At 39.5% G+C, this 16,467-nt stretch overlaps 1 protein-coding gene across 4 annotated transcripts in view; it reads right to left on the bottom strand.

The window, feature by feature from the left end:
* Positions 1-16,467, bottom strand: part of KCNIP4 (potassium voltage-gated channel interacting protein 4) — a 1,126,248-nt gene that overhangs the window by 3,828 nt on the left and 1,105,953 nt on the right. For all 4 annotated transcript variants that reach the window (XM_038533579.1, XM_038533576.1, XM_038533578.1 and 1 more), the window contains one exon: positions 1,539-1,646. In XM_038533579.1, the coding sequence (XP_038389507.1) occupies positions 1,539-1,646 (108 nt within the window). The remainder of the gene's footprint in view (positions 1-1,538; positions 1,647-16,467) is intronic.

Below are 16,467 nucleotides of genomic sequence, written 5' to 3'. Positions count from 1 at the left end.
CTGAAAAGTAAAAGGCACTCACGTGAGGCTCCATGCACTTTATGAAGAAACCACTCTGACGGATCATTCCTACTTAATTCCAGGTTTTTTTCTTTTTTTTTTATTCAGTAAGTGCCTTTTGGTTGTCCCAGAAGAAAAGCCAGCAGTTTTGGGCCTTCAAGGCAGCAGGATCATCATGTGAGAATTAATTCTGATCTTGGCTTCAAAATGAAGCAAATTCCCACATATTCAAGATGATAGGAAAGGAATGTTCCGGCTTAATGTTTGGATTTCCTTAGACTTCCTCCTATAGACTATCTTTGTTTTATTAAGTCATTCTATATCTTATGTGTTTATTATGAATTTCCTTTTATTGAGAAAGAACTCCATATCATGAGCATTATACTAAAACTGATTAGTTTCATAGCTTATTAGGATTTTCATTGCTTTTTCCTACTATGAGTTCTTTAAATGAAGAAATTACACATGACGTTAGTCAAAATAGTATGACTCTGGGGAATCTCTTGAAATTTCATTAGTTTTTTAATCAAAATCTAGTATGTGACTTGTCATTTTCGATCTTAGTAAAAATAATATCTAATTACTCATTTAGATTGATTCACATTTGTTTCCTTCATATGGAAATTTCCATATAAAAGCCTAAATGATGTTGATAATACAGGTGTAATATGCATTTACTTTTGAGAGTATTCTGTTAGTAATGATAAAGTAGTTTATAGTTTATGAATCATAGGATAAAACATTTTAAGATGTTTGAGTCTCGAGAAGAATTCATGAAACGTATTATGTGTAAGACCAGCATGCTTGTGTTAAACATTGAGATAGAAAGGGATGGAAGGGCCAAGAGGTACCTAATATTCCCGAGATATCTTCGTACTACACGTTTACTGTATTACTGTGCATCAGATATAAGAGGCGCTAACTATTCAAGATACGCTTCATGAGGTCTGACCTCAGCCACCACCCACTGGTGAGGACTAATCTTGCCCCATGTGTCTTCTCAAAAAACACAAAGCCTGTGGCCTTGGACCGGGTTAACTGTCACACTATACCTGTTTCCGGGTGCACTTGTCCCTATGTCTCCAAGCAAGGTCAGGTCATTGGCCCCCAGGGTTCCTTTTGTTTGAGGGGACCCATGCTCAAAACTCAACTTCAACTTCAGGGAAAGCAAGTGAGTCAATGAGAAAGGACATATAAACATCGAACGTCCCCCAAGATTCATGATATGTCTTTCAATCCCATTTGGACCCTATCCTACATTGGCTAGCTTATCCCATCCCTTTTCCCTTCTGTGTTTTATACTAGTTTAATAAACCATTCGATAGGAGCTTTTTAATTTGGTCTGTGGGCCTTTTTTCTTGGGATGGTCTGCCTGGAAGTGTTTGGGGGCCCCACCACTCCCATCAGGTCATGTTCTGTACAATACGCATCATTGCTCAGTCTCCGTAATTTTAAAATTCTGTTTCCATATGGACCACATTGTACTGGGAGAAAAAAAGGTCGCAGAGTTGTGTGGGTGATGGTGAGGCATTTCTTACTTCTTTAGTGATGTAGCCATCTTTGTTTATGTCATACAAGTTAAATGCCCAGTTGAGTTTTTCTTGAACTGTCCCCCGGAGCAAAATGGAAAGACCCTTGATGAAATCCTAAGAAGACATAAAAGTATCACTTGACATGACATTTCTTAAAAATAAATAAATAAATAAATAAATAAATAAATAAATAAATAAACACAAATTATGATAAAAGTCACTCTCAGATGATGGAAGCCAGGGTTACAGCCCTCTGGATTTTGAATCATTATTTAAGCGAGGTAATTAATGTGTTCTTGGTCTTCTGTTGAGTTCTTGGTGGGCATAACTAGTTCTTAGCTTTAACATTCTCATCCTTGAATTGGAAACTGACTGAAGTCAGCCGTGGAACTGGGAATGTTAATGAGGCACCCGGACAGCAAGATGCATGCTCTAGGTGGTATTGGCTTCCTTCCACAACCGCACACAACCTTCCTTTTACTGAAAAGAATCTGCTAACACCGTATCTTCTAAAACAGGAGCACGCGCATAGCATGCTTCCCATGAGAAAAATCTGCTAACAAGAAATATGGTCTGACTTTAAGGTCCGGACCAACTGTGACCGTCACTTAGAAACTATAACACGCATGTGGGCAGTGGTTAAGAGCGTGGAGCTGGAAGCCAGACTGCCTGGCCTCAAACTCCAGTTATGTCACTTGGTAGCTTTGTGTCCTCTGACAATTTAACATCCGTTCGCCCCAGTTTTCCTATCTGTGGAATGGAACATACCAGTGTCTACTCTTTAAAAGTTTTTGTGAGGATTAAGAGAGTTAAGCTAGAACAATGACTAGCAAGGGCATTGGTTAGGTGTTTGCCAAGTAAATGAAGCCCTTACCCAGTAGTATCATGGTTAGGCTGGTTTGGTTTAACTTGATCAAATTCCTGTATATTTGTTGTCGTGTGGAGCCGAGCTAACATCACGGTGTGGTAATTCTGAGCTCACACAGATCTGATAATCCACTGCTAGATAGAAACGACAGAGCAGGAGGGGCACGCAGAAGTGGCTCTCTGGGTAAATCTGCATTTTCTGTCTGCACTTCTGTATTCCATCAGTTTATAGCTGTTTTCCTATCTCAGTTTCTTAATTTTTAGGTTTTTTGCTTTCCTTTGCTTTTTACTTTAAAAAGTAGGTACTATTCACATCGTTCAAAATTTAAGAATATGTAAGATGTTTGGTGAAAAATCTTGCATTCCTGGACCCCAGCTACCCTTCTCCTTCTCCGTGGGCAGCTGGCACATTAGTAGCGTCTTGGACTACTTCCAATGAGTTTTTGTGCATATCCAAGTATAAGGCATATTTATTTATATATATTCCACATCCCTTTACATAAATAGTCTGACAGGCTATTCTGTAATTTTTTTCCACCTAGCAATCTTATTACTTACTTATTACTTATTACTTACTTATTACAAATTACTTATATTTGTATCCTAAATAAATTTGAACATTTTTTTTAATACCTTGATTTATAGAAACTCTTCACATATCATCTGGGAAGTGTCTTCAAGTGCTATTTCCTGGTTTGTCATTTCTTTTGATTTTTCTCCTATTGATTTTTGCAAGAAAGGTATCTTTTTATTTTTATATTCTAGAATTTTATATTCAGTCTTTTATAGTTCAGTCTGAATTTTATAGTCAGTCTTTTATATCTTTTGATGGATGTCATATTGAAAAGGCCTCTCCCCATGGGAGAAAGATACTCCCATACGTCTTTCCCAGTACTTTCTGACATTTATTTATTTTTTTTTTATATTCAAATTCTTAATCTCTTTGGAATTTATCCACTGTTTTTAGGTAATTATCTGGTTTCATGTTATTATTTGTTACCCACTGATTTGAGATGCAAGATTTGTCATATCCTTAAATCTTTTATATATTTGTTTGTATTTCTGAAATTTCTATTTTATTTCACTAGTAAATCTGTTTATCCATCTCTACTACATCGGTTCAATTATGCAAGCATTTTAGTAATTTTAACAGCTGTTAGGGCTATTTCCTCCTGGTCAGCCTTCTTTTTCAGGTATATTCTCTATTTTTGCTTGCTTTAATATTCCACATGACCTTTTGAATAACCTGTTGGGGTGTTTATAGGATTTGAGGTAAATTTACAGATGAACTTTGGCAGAACTGACAACTGCATGTTGATGAGTCTTCCTATTCAAGACTCTGAGAGACCTTGCTCTTGTCCAAGTCATTTTTGTCACTGAACATATCAGTGTTCTTCTGCTTCTATAACAAATTACCACCTTAGTGACTCAGAAAAGGTGTTTATTATCTTATAGTTCTGCAGGTCAAAAGTCTGAAATGGGTTTCAATGGGCTGGAATCAAAGTAGGGGAGACAAGGGATATAGAGGAAGAGTTTGCTCCCTTGCCTTTTTTAGCTTTTAAAGGCCACCTGGATTGCTTGGCTTGTGGCCCCTTCCCCATCTTCGGAGTACATCACTCCGGTCTCTGCTCCCTTTGTCATATCTTTCCTTTCTTATCCTCAACTTCCTGTTCCCTCTTACAAGGACCTGATTACATTAGACCCACATACCTAATCCACGATGGTCTCCCTGTCTCAAGATCCTTAATAACACCTGCAAAGCTCCCTCTGCCACGGAAGGTAACGTACTCACAAATTCCAGAAATTAGGTTGTAGACACTTTTGGTGGGCCATTATTCAGCATACCAAACTCTGGTATGTTTTAGATTTTATTTTATTTTATTTTTTTCCCAATTGTTCTTTCATGTTTCTTAGTCATATTTATTTCTGGGTATTTTAATCCTTCTGTTGCTGTTATAAATGAGGTATTTTCTTCTACCACATATTCTAAATTAGTTTTGTTTGCATATATGAAAACTATTGATTTCTGTATAATAAGTGTGTATGCTGCCAACTGACTTTTTTCTGTTGTATATGATAATTTTCCAATTGATTCTTCTGGGTTTTTCATAGATGCAATCATATTCACTGCAAATGGAGTTAATTTTACCTCTTCTAATTTTTACATTTTTAATGACTTTCTTTTTGCGAACTGTAGTGAAAAATAATATATCCAAGACAGTACTACATAATAACAGTAATAGCCATCCTTATTTTGTTACTGAATTTAATAAGACTATTTTGAGTGTTTCCACTCTAAACATGACACTGACTTTAATCATGCTAAGGAAGCGTACAATTCTCATTTTATTAAAAAAATTTATCAAGAATAACCATTGACTTTCTCGCAGAAATAAAAAAAGCTGATCTTCAAATTCATATGGAATTGAAAAGGACCCCAAATAGCTAAAAACAATATGAAAAAAGAAAAACAAAGTTAGAGAGGCCATACGCCAACTTCACGGCTCACTACAAATCAGTACAGTGCAGTACTAGTGTAAGAATAGACATTTAGACCAGTGCAATAACGTTGAGAATCTGGAAATAAACATCTGTGACCACTGACTTTCAACAAGGGTGCCAAGACCATGCAATGGGGAAGGAGTAGTGTTTTAAACAAATGGTGCTGTGACAACCGGATAACCATACCCTACTTCCCAACTTTATTCAGAGTAAGATGTAAAGTGAGAGAAAAAGGGAACTCAAGAGAAGGCCACAAAAAGTTCCAGCACTTGATAGGCAAAGAGAAGCTGGCAAGGGGTCTTGAAAATAAGTTGCTAAAGAAGTATGAGAGGTCAAGTAAAGAGTGCATTTTCCCAGAAAAGGATGGTTTGTCATGATACGAGATGCTGCTGGGGAATGGAAAGTGTTCATTGGATCACCAATGACTGATGGGAGAACTTTCTGTGGAGTATAAGAAGGAAACATGAGGGAGCTGGTGTAGAAAACACATGACTCTTGGCTGGCCACAATGATAGAGAGACAGCTACCCCTGTAGAGGAATATGGGTTCATAGGAGAGACCTTTGAAGGTGAGCACTTTGATTACTGCAGGGAACAAACTATGAAGATTACTAATGTGTGCGTGTGAGAGAGAAGGAGGAAATGTAGGGGATGGACTGATCCTTCTGAGAAGGTGGGAGAGTTCCACGTGCAGGTAGAAGGTCCAAGCTCTGCAGGGAGGAGGTGCATTTCCTCAGTTAACACAAAAGGAGAACATACCGTGGATGCCTGTAGCTGATAAGAGCGGGAACGTGAGCAAGGTCCCTGACAGCTTCAATGGGTGTCATCTGCTTGGGAGTAAAGGATGTAGTGGAAAGGGCAAGAACTGAAGGTTTAAGGAAAGGAGGCAGCCACGATACGAGATAATCAGGTGACTTGTGCAAATTACAAGAAGGTCACCATCCCTCAAAATACTTCGTGCTATCTCCTGGGAGGTTGTTCTGATATATGTAAACCTAACATCTGTAACACACTATAATCAAGAGTTAATGTGCAGTGTACAACTGGAAAACTATAAACTTTGGCTTTTTAGAAGGTACAAAATAGTCACTGCTGAGTATGGGAGGGTAGGTTTGTCAGAGAGAGATTGCTGGACAGTTTTAAAAAGCCAGATGAGGTTGATGGTTATCAATGAACCTTACCAGTTGCTTCAAATCACAAAGTAATAGTTATGTGCCCTTAGTTGCAAAAGGGTGCTGGACACAAGATATTTTTATTTTTATTTTTTTTAAGATTTTATTTATTCATGAGACACAGAGAGAGAGTCAGGGACACGGGCAGAGGGAGAAGCAGGCTCTCTGCGGGGAGCCTGATGTGGGACTCGATCCCAGGACCTCGGGATCACGACCTGAGCCTAAGGCAGATGCTCAACCACTGGGCCACCCAGGTGCCCCAATACAAGGTCTTTGAAGACATGCTTAGAGCACCGTTTCCAGAATTTAGTTTGCCGCGCAATCACCTGGAGGGGTTGCTAGAACACATATTCCTGGGCCCCACCCTCAGGATTCCCGATTCATTAGGTCTAGGTTGGGTTGCAAAAATATATATTTTTAACAGATTCCAAGAGAATGCTGATACTGTGGGTCCATGAATCACACTGAGAACCACTGGCCTCCAGAAGTCTTCAGTGGCATTGGCCCTATCACCAGACTAGAGCAACAATGAAAGCTCTTTTAAAGTCATGTGTGGACTTTATGGGTTGCCTTCCTACTAAGTCTCTACTAATTTCCATTTGGTGTTTCATCCGTTCTGCAGAAGTGCTCTCCACCTCTGGCCCTAGTGATGCAGCTGTGGCCTGGGCAGAGTCCAGAGGCACACATTATCCCTTTGGTCAAGACATTTGGATCTGTGGTTGGCCTGCAACCGAACCCAGTCCACGTCTGCTTGACATGAACAATCAAGCTTGGAGCCAAGGAGCTGCTGGCATGTTTTTGTGACCACAGGAGAGCCCATCCTTAGTTGTACCCATCCTTATCTCTGGACTTCTTGTTTCCGTGAGCCAGTAAAGCCATCATATTGTTTTCATAACTGTGATTTTTCTATTACGTAAACAAAAATATCCTGATTTACAAACTGACACCTGATTCACATCTTCCTCTTCAGTACTATGTATCCCAAAACTGGTTACACTAAAAAATGGCTGTGGACCTCGAGCACTCCTCTACCTTGTAATATACCATCTTGCTGGATGATATCAATAAAGTTATTTCAGAAGAGAAATGATTCCTTACTTGTGGAAAAGGAAAATGAGAAACTCATTGTGTCTTATGGGGTTTTTGTTCCAGGCTTTTCTGAATGGTAACTGAAATCTATTGAGCAAGAGTCATAGGGCTTAAAAAAAAAAAAAAAAAAAACTCACAAAAAAGCCCCCCAAAAACAACTCTCAGAGTACTTTGCATAATTACCTTTTATCTGTAAAAGAAGGTTGCATCTGTTCCCTAATGCACAAAAATGATCGGTACTGAATTCTGGTTTCCATTTTCTTATGATCAAAGGAAAAGAAAGAAGAAGGCATAGAGTCGGCTTCATAATATCCCGGCCTTGTTCAGCGTGAGCTTTTAGGAATCTATCAAATTTTCGCTTAGTGCCTTAGTTCTGGCTGCTATGACAGGACATTAGTCTTCCTGTGCCAGAGGAGGTCATCAGGAGGACATGACCACCGGTTGACCCACGAGCTGGCCCAGGCAGCCAGCCCAAGCCTCTTGTCCCCTGTCCTTGGAAACGTACGGTCTGCCCACCATTTCTGGACAAGGAACCACTGCAAGGATGCAGCCTTGAGAAAGTCAGGTCTTGCTGAGACCATCTGGACTGTATATGTGACTGAGTCCCATTAAGGCCTCCATAAAGACGCGTAAGATGCTGGTGGGCAGAACGAGATTACTGGTCTTGCAGTTGCCCCAGACAAGCCGCAGAGGTAAGTTCCCTTATTACCCCCACTGCCTAGCGCTCCGAGTGGCCTGCCTCTGCCTTCCGTGTCTCCTTGCGCTCTGCGTGCAGGAGCCCCTTTGGGATTTCATCAGAGGAACCAATGAGGTTGCACACCAGCATCTGCCTCCCTACCTGCCATTCAAAGAGCTCTGCGGCTTATCCTCATGCTTTTGGGGGTATTTGCAACAGAAAGTCCCGTTTATCATCGGGAAAACACCATGAAGTGTTTAAAAGTGTTAACTAATAATAATAATAATAATAATAATAATAATAATAATAAATAAAATAAAAAACCAAAAAACTAAAAACTAAAAACTAATAAAAGTGTTAACTAGTCACTGATAGATTCAGTATGGAAAATCATCCACGTGTTTGGCATGTTGCTTAATGCTCGCTTATATATTTTCATGAAATTTTTAAAGGTTGTTTATTTTCTCTGGTATGACCTCCCTTGAGTGGAGTTAAACTTCCACAGTAGTGCAGCCACTTTTTAAAATATTTGAAAGACATAATTTCAGGTACTACCTGAAGTTCACACCAGGTATCAATATATCTAAAAAGTAATAAGCAGATTTTCTAAGATTTGTGGCCTGGCTTTTATTATGCAGAAGGGATAATATACTTGCCTTGTTTGATATACAGTTTTGTCTATTTAGGTAATTTAGTGTCTGAAATGGTGATGACATATGTTAAGTTACAAGAAAATTCTTTGGTTCAATTTCACTGGAGGCCATTAAACACTAGTAAATTTTTAAATAAAAATAAATATAAATACATGACAAATGTGTACATAAATATAATGCTTGATTCATGTAAAAATTACAGAAAACTATACTGAAGAAAATTGCAACCATACATAATCCTATCACTTAAGCAAAACGAATATTACTATTTTTATGCATGCTTTAGAACCTTATAGACCTTTATAGTAAAGGTTTTTTTAAAAAATTTATGTTTTATATATATAATGATGTATATTTCACTTAGAATTACAAGCATTTTCCCACGTCACTGAAAATCCATTGTGACATCATTTAAATAATTACATATGAGGTTGAACCCTATGAAATTGCTGATTTTTTTTTAATAGACTCCACACCCAGCTTGGAGCCCAGCATGGGGCTTGAACTCAGGACCCTGAGATTCAAAACCTGAGCTGAGATCAAGAGTCAGATGCTCAACCAATGAGCCACCAGGCACCCCAGATTGCTGATGTCTTTTTTTTTTTAATCATATTTGTCAAGAATAGTCATTTCATATGGTTTAATGATACTATCACAGTAGTTTTTGAACATTTTGGACACCGAACCATAATAATCTAGAACACATACATACACCCCCCCCCACACACACACGAGTATACACCAGAGAGTGATTACTTCCATTTCTATTAATTTTTTAAACATTCTTGTCATTAATCTCTAAATTAATTTTACCACCTACTAATGATTGCAATCTGGAGTTTGAAACACTACTTTGTCATACGGATATATTGTGATTTACTTAATCACACTTCCTACTGTTGGCTATGTAAATTAAAATTTGTCTTTATTATAAATGATGCAGTGTGAAAATTCTTCTCTAAGTATTTGCCATCATTTTGACTTACTTCCTTACGAAAGGAGTAGAAGTCCTGGGTCCTGGGAGAACTGAGATTTCATAGTAATAATGACTACAGCTTACGGATGTGTGTGGGGCCCTGTGTTAGGCAGCTCCTGTGTGTTATTTCATGCTGGCCTCGTGCAACCATAGGGAGTAGGTATTTCTGTCTTTATATGATAGTGAGATGCTCAGAGAAAAAAAGTGAGCCAAGGCCATGAGCAGGTGGCTGACAGTCAGATGGAGACCTCTGACTCAACGCCCGGGCCTCATTTTGACTGGAACTGAAGCGATGGGCTGTGGTTATACACAACAGTATGATGTAAACATAGGCCTATGTCTTTCCTTGCTACCATATGACATAATTTGTGGGGTGATGCGAAGTAGTGACTCAAAGCGATTGCCGCTCAACTACTTCCTAATAACATTTGTAGAACATTAGGAATGCCAGGAATTCATAGTTCTTGCTATAAAATTACTTCATAAATGAATTAGAAAATAACCTTAGTTTCTTAAAAAAAAAAAAAAAAGCGCGTTTCAGTATGCAAACATATGTGCGACTTTGAAAGCTCTAAGAAGATCAGCTAAGAAGCCCAAGAGTTACATATCCAGGAACACCCAGACTGAGATCAATTCTCTGAGACTGACCAGATGTCAGAGTCACTAACATTAACTGAGCGTTTTCTATGTGCTGTGCAATCTTCCTTTTTTTTTTTTTTTTTGCTGTGCAATTTTCAAGACTCTCAAACCCATCAATCCTACAACAATTTTGTGAGGTATCTGTCATCATTTCCGTTTTACGCTGAAGAAAGTCAAGCACAAAGGAACCTGTCCTAGGAGTCAGGGCTAGATTTGAACCCTGTGTCTGACTGACAAGTATGTGTTCTTTTATTTTTTAAAATTTTATTTAGATTCAATTAATATATAGTGTATTATTAGTTTCAGAGGTAGAGGCCCGTGATCCATCAGTCTTATATTAACACCCAGTGCTCATCACATCACGTGCCCTCCTTCATGCCCGTCACCCAGTTACCCCCACCCCTCCAGTGACCCTTAGTTTGTTTCCAATGATTAAGTCTCTTATGGTTTGTCTCCCTGATTCCATTTTGTTTTATCTTTCCCTCCTTCCCCTATGATCTTCTGTTTTGTTTCTTAGATTCCACATATGAGTGAGAGTGTACGACAACTATCCTTCTCTGGTGGACTTATTTCACTTAGTATAATATCCCCTAGTTCCATCCACATCGTCGCAAATGGAAGATTTCACTTTCTGATGGCTGAGTAGTATCCCATTGTGTATACAGACCACATCTGCTTTATCCTTTGATGAGATTCCTGGGGCTTCCATAGAGGTTAGAGTGTTAAAGTTGGAGATTAATTCAGGACTGGGGCCGGGAAGTCCTAAGAGGAGCCTGGAGCATCTCGCAGTGCCGGAAAATAAGGGTGTGATGAAAGAAACACAACAAAAGAGAAGAAACAACCACAGGGATGGGGTATGTTGAAAGGACATAGGAATCAAAAGGAAAAGCTCCCGGTTGCCAAGCTGGAACAACCTGAGCAGCAAAATAAATAGGGTTGTGTTGGATTACAGCTCAAAATACAAAACAAATATCCACTCGTCCATGCTGATATAAATGACTTGTTGAATGAATTCACAAATGAATCAGGGCAAGATGGCGGAAGAGTAGGATCCCCAATTCATTTGTGAATTTATTCAACAAGTCATTTATATCAGCATGGACGAGTGGATATTTGTTTTGTATTTTGAGCTGTAATCCAACACAACCCTATTTATTTTGCTGCTCAGGTTGTTCCAGCTTGGCAACCGGGAGCTTTTCCTTTTGATTCCTATGTCCTTTCAGCCATTAGAAACGACAAATGCCCACCATTTGCTTCGACGTGGAGGGACCTGGAGGGGATTATGCTGAATGAAATAAGTCAATCAGAGAAGGACAATCATTATATGGTCTCATTCATTTGGGGAATATAAAAAATAGTGAAAGGGAATAAAGGGGAAAGGAGAGAAAATGAGTGGGAAATATCAGAGAGGGAGACAGAACATGAGACTCCTAACTCTGGGAAATGAACAAGGGGTGGTGGAAAGGGAGGGGGGTGGGGGTGGGGGTGACTGGGTGACGGGCACTGAGGGGGCACTTGACGGGATGAGCACTGGGTGTTATGCTATATGTTGGCCAATTGAACTCCAATAAAAAAATTTCAAAAAAATTTAAAAAAAATCACAAATGAAGGAGAAGAGACCTATATCCCAGGCGGACTTCCAAGTAAATGATGTAGCTATTCTATCCTCGAGGAGGTGGAGCGTGGCCCCCCCCATCCTAAAGAGTGGGCTGTGCATAGTAACTTTCTTCCAAAGACTATGGTTTAGAACAAAGGAAAAAACGTAACCTGACAGTAGAAGAAGGACAATCCCTCCTTCAACCAGGTGACCAAGGTAAAAGTCAACAGTCATAGTTCATGATAAAATGTGCTCTTGCTTTTCTGCGATAAAGTATGGCACTTTATGTCTTTGGACTTTCTCCCCAGAACGTACATCCCTGTATGAGGGAAGACATCAGCACATCTGACACTCTACAAAACACCTGACACGTACTCCTCAAAACTGCCAAGGTCATCAAAAACAAGGAGTATCTGAGGAACTGTCACATCAAGAGGAGCCTAAGGAGACACGGGGGCTAAATTTAATAGGGTGCCCTCCCTGCCTAGGATGGTGGAACGACAACAACGACTAAAGGACCTCAGGTAAAAGCCAAGATAATCTGAAGAAAGCATGAACTTCAGTGAATAACGCATCAATATTACTTGTAGCAAGTATTCCATTTTAATGTATGATATTAATAATAGGAAAACTGGATGTGACGTACATGAGAACTTTCTGTACCATTTCTGTGACTTTTCTATAAATGTAAACCTGGTCTAAAAATTTTTTTTAAGTTTATTTAAAAAATGAATTTTAAAAAAGAAGTCTGACCTTCCATCTGTCAGATAAAGATATTTACTGTATGCTTTTCCAGTGTGTCTTGTAATAATCTGCTGTTATCCCACATGTAGCATGTAGCATGTGCTACGAGGGGTTTAAAGGGCATGCCCTTGGGGCGTGCAGGAAGTGGGAAGCAAATGCAGGAGGAGCTGGGTACCCCCATGGCAAGACTAGGCAAGACTCCAGGGAAGGAGCGGCAGGAATGATGGATGACCAGCAAAACCCAGGACACGTGTGGCCCAGTCACATTCCCTGGGAATCCACAAAAAGGTATGGATGGGGCCCAGGGCAAAAGACCCAATGGTGGGAACAGTTGGATTCTATGAAAATGGGAGAAAGTAAGCCCCACAAGGACAAAGATTTGTGTCTTTTGTTCACTGCTGTGTCCCCAGCCAGCAACCAGAAGAGTGTTCGGCACACAGTCATGCTCAATAAATACTTGTTAAATAGATACATGAAATGAGAAGACTTCTGAACCTGCCTTTCACTGGTTCCTTGGAATGGGCACTAGATGAGAAGGACAATTGTATTTACAGGTTGGGTGTGTATGTGTTGAGAGATACAAGGATAAACCCTAATGATTAATAAATCTGATAAAGTCAGAATGTTATACCTAGTGACAATATTGCTTAAATAATTCACACTGATGCCTGACATCTCAGAGGAAAACAGCTACTTTATTTTTTTTTCTTTTATTTATTTGAGAGAGAAAGCATGCAAGTGGTGCGGGTGGGGAGAGGAAGAGGACAAGCGGACTCTGTCCTAAGCCCTCCAACATCTCAGGACCTTGAGATTGTGACTTGAGCTGAAATCAAGTTGGGTGTTCAACAACCAAGCCACCCAGGTGCCCTGAAAATAGCTATTTGGTTTGACAAAATGACTCATCTTAGAAAGGAAGTTTTCCCATAACCATAAATGATATTTGGGAGAAAAACATTTTTTTCTCATCACTGTGAATGACAAAGAGATTACTTTTTAGGTTTATAATGTCTCCAGGCAATGCCATTCACTTTTTATTCAGTGTGAATTGGATTGTCAGTGAATAGTGTTTTCTTGAAGCTTTGAACTGTAGTTCTGATGTCAAATCATCAGTCACCAATTTCCAGAATTGCTCCAAAGAAAATATTTTAAGTCAGCCTCAGTAATTCAAATAAACTTGCCATTTGGGACCTGCTCAGAGGTATGCAGTGCCCTGATGGTGATAATATTTGGTGGGCGGTAATTATTGAAATGGTGGTAAAGGTTCAGAGTTGATCATTTAGCCAATAATTGTATCAGTAATCAGTGATTTTTGTGGATGGGTTGGATTGAGAGAAAATTGTGAAAGTTGGTGATAATTTTCAGTAATCAGATCATAGAATGACATCTTAGATGTCATCTAGCAAACATTGTGGCCCAGGCCCTCAGGAGGAGGCAGTCTACTGCAATGGTTAAGAATGGGATTTGGAAAACTACAGCCTGGGGATCAAATATGGCTCATCACCTGTTTTGTAAACAATGTTTTGTACATTTCTGATTAGAACACAGCGATGCCCATTTATGTAGGATTTGTGTGTAGCTGCATTTGTGCTACAACAGCAGAGTTGAGTAGATATGATAGAGACCATGTGGCCTGCAAAGCCAAAATATTTACTCTTTGGCCCTTTATGGAGAAGTTTGATTATTTCTGGCTAAAAACATATATTTTAGAGACTTAGGCAGAGCTGGGGTTCAATCCTGGTTTGTAAATTTTAGTGCCAAACTCATTTGGTGCCAAAACTTGGAAGTGAATGGACATAAAACTATTTCCAATCTATTTCTAATTATCTATCTATCTATCATCTATAAATCTATGTATGATCTATCATCATCTATCTATCACCCAATCTGTCTATATCATAGTAATCAGAGGACACTAACAGCTATACCAATACTTCCAAATCTTCGTGGCTTAGCACCATATGAGCTTACTTGTCACTCACACACAGTGAAATGGGGAGAGCAGTCTGTTCCACGCACTCATTCAGGGATCCGGGTTCTTTCCACTTTGTTGCAGGGCCAACTGAAATATGTGACCACATAGTCCCCACAGACAGCAAGAGAGGAAGGAGACGTGGTCACTTCCACTCACATCTCAGCAGCAAACTCTCAGTCATGGCTTCCCTCTAGTGCAGGGGAGGCTGGGATTATGGCCTACTCATGTGATCACCAAGCAGAGCACGTGGACATTGGTCATCAGTAGCAGTCCCCGCCATGCTTGTCATTTATCCTGTTTCATGAACAGATATTACACATTTGATCATAGCTTGCTGCAGACCCTATCAGAGACATTAAATAATATGGAATAGTGTGCGCAGGGCATTACCTGTCTACATCTGCAAGGTTGTTGTGAATGACAGAACTCAGCTGGCTCTGAGGATTTCCAATGAGGGGCTGGGGATCTGTATACACCTCCCAGGCAGGATAGCACGGTTGCTAAGAGACACATTCTGCTGCCTGAGTTTGAATCCTGGCTCTCCTACTTTCTAGTGATGTGTCCTTGGGAACATGGCTTAACCTCTCCGTGATTTCCTTTCTTCATTTGCTAAAAAGATAATAATAGGACCTACGAAGATGAACTAAGTTAGTAAATATAATGCTCTCAGCACAATTGCTGACTCATGAGTATAGATGAGCTCTAAACGAGTCAGTTATTATTACAGCGTAGAGCTAACATTATTGTTAATGCTGTTTTTAAACACAGTGTTAGTGACTGGCACACAGTAAGTGCTTGCTACATGATTAGATGCAGAATTATCTTTCATAGCATCTTGGACAGGGCGATCACCTAGGCTTTGAATGAATCTGTTCAGTGATAGATTATTGTGTAATAAGATGATCGATGTCATTATTAATTGGCTTTGTTAGAAAAATTTCCCGTGTAATAACTGCTGATAAATATCAAGCATGTATTTGGTGCCAGACACTGAGCCAAGCCCTTTAGTGACATCAGTACTTTTTCATTCTTACAGTCCTCTATCAAGTAGCTTTGCTCACTGATATTTTACAGAGATGAACACTAAGGCCCAGACGGTTTAGATTCTCAGCCTGAGGTCTCACAATCTCTGAATGTCAAGGAGGGAATTAGGCCCGGTTGTAGTCAGACGCAGGTGCCACCGCATTCCGTCGTCTAATTCACCCTGTCCTTTTGGATTTAAGCAAATTAAGTAGAAAACTTCCCTTCTCTATATTATAGAATCTGAACGGTCTCTGCTATACCTCTCAGGATGCTACTGCTACTCAAAATATGTTCAGTGCCTAATCATTTCTATTTTCTAGAGTCTTTCCAGGTAGCTAATCGATTTAGAAAACTAATTGCAATAGCCTAGTGTTGAATTTGATTTAACATTTATTAATTCAGCCATTAGTTTGCTTTTAAAGCAAAAGACATATTACCAACACGCTTATAATATATAGTCATAACAACTAATTTCCCAAATTATAATCAACGTTCATCACAATTACCAGCATTTTACATAAATATTGTAACAGCAGTGTTAGGAATGGTCCCATATCATTAACACCAGACTAAATTTACACGTTGAAATTGGGTACAATGTGCTATAAGGTAATTGATGGTACATTTCTGATACGTAAGTAATTTCAAGTAATGAAATCATTAGTATTTTTTTACCTTACTCATTTTCTTGCAAACTAGCTATGAAAGATTTCTTTAGGTGAACTGGAATCATTGACTTCGATATTATTGCTAAGCTAAGGCTGTGCTGGAATGAATCTTGGTGAAGTGCAGCAAACGCTAGCACGAGATTACGACGAGGTGATCATAAGCCGCCGCCAATGGAAGGAATGTTACAGATGTTACCTGTGACACTCGCACACGTCCCCCATTGCTACTGCCACATCCGAGACCGACCCCACCGCCCTTGCCTCCACCCCTGCAGTACATGTGAGGAGATACTTTGCTGTCCTGGGAACCCTGCTCCTGGGGCCACTGACTGACTAATAGCTGGGAAGGAGGTACTTC

The sequence above is a fragment of the Canis lupus genome, chromosome 3 (assembly GCF_011100685.1).
Source record: "Canis lupus familiaris isolate Mischka breed German Shepherd chromosome 3, alternate assembly UU_Cfam_GSD_1.0, whole genome shotgun sequence".
NCBI lineage: Eukaryota > Metazoa > Chordata > Mammalia > Carnivora > Canidae > Canis > Canis lupus.
The sequence above is the reverse complement of the archived record's forward strand: the minus strand, read 5'-3'. Positions and strand labels throughout refer to the sequence as shown.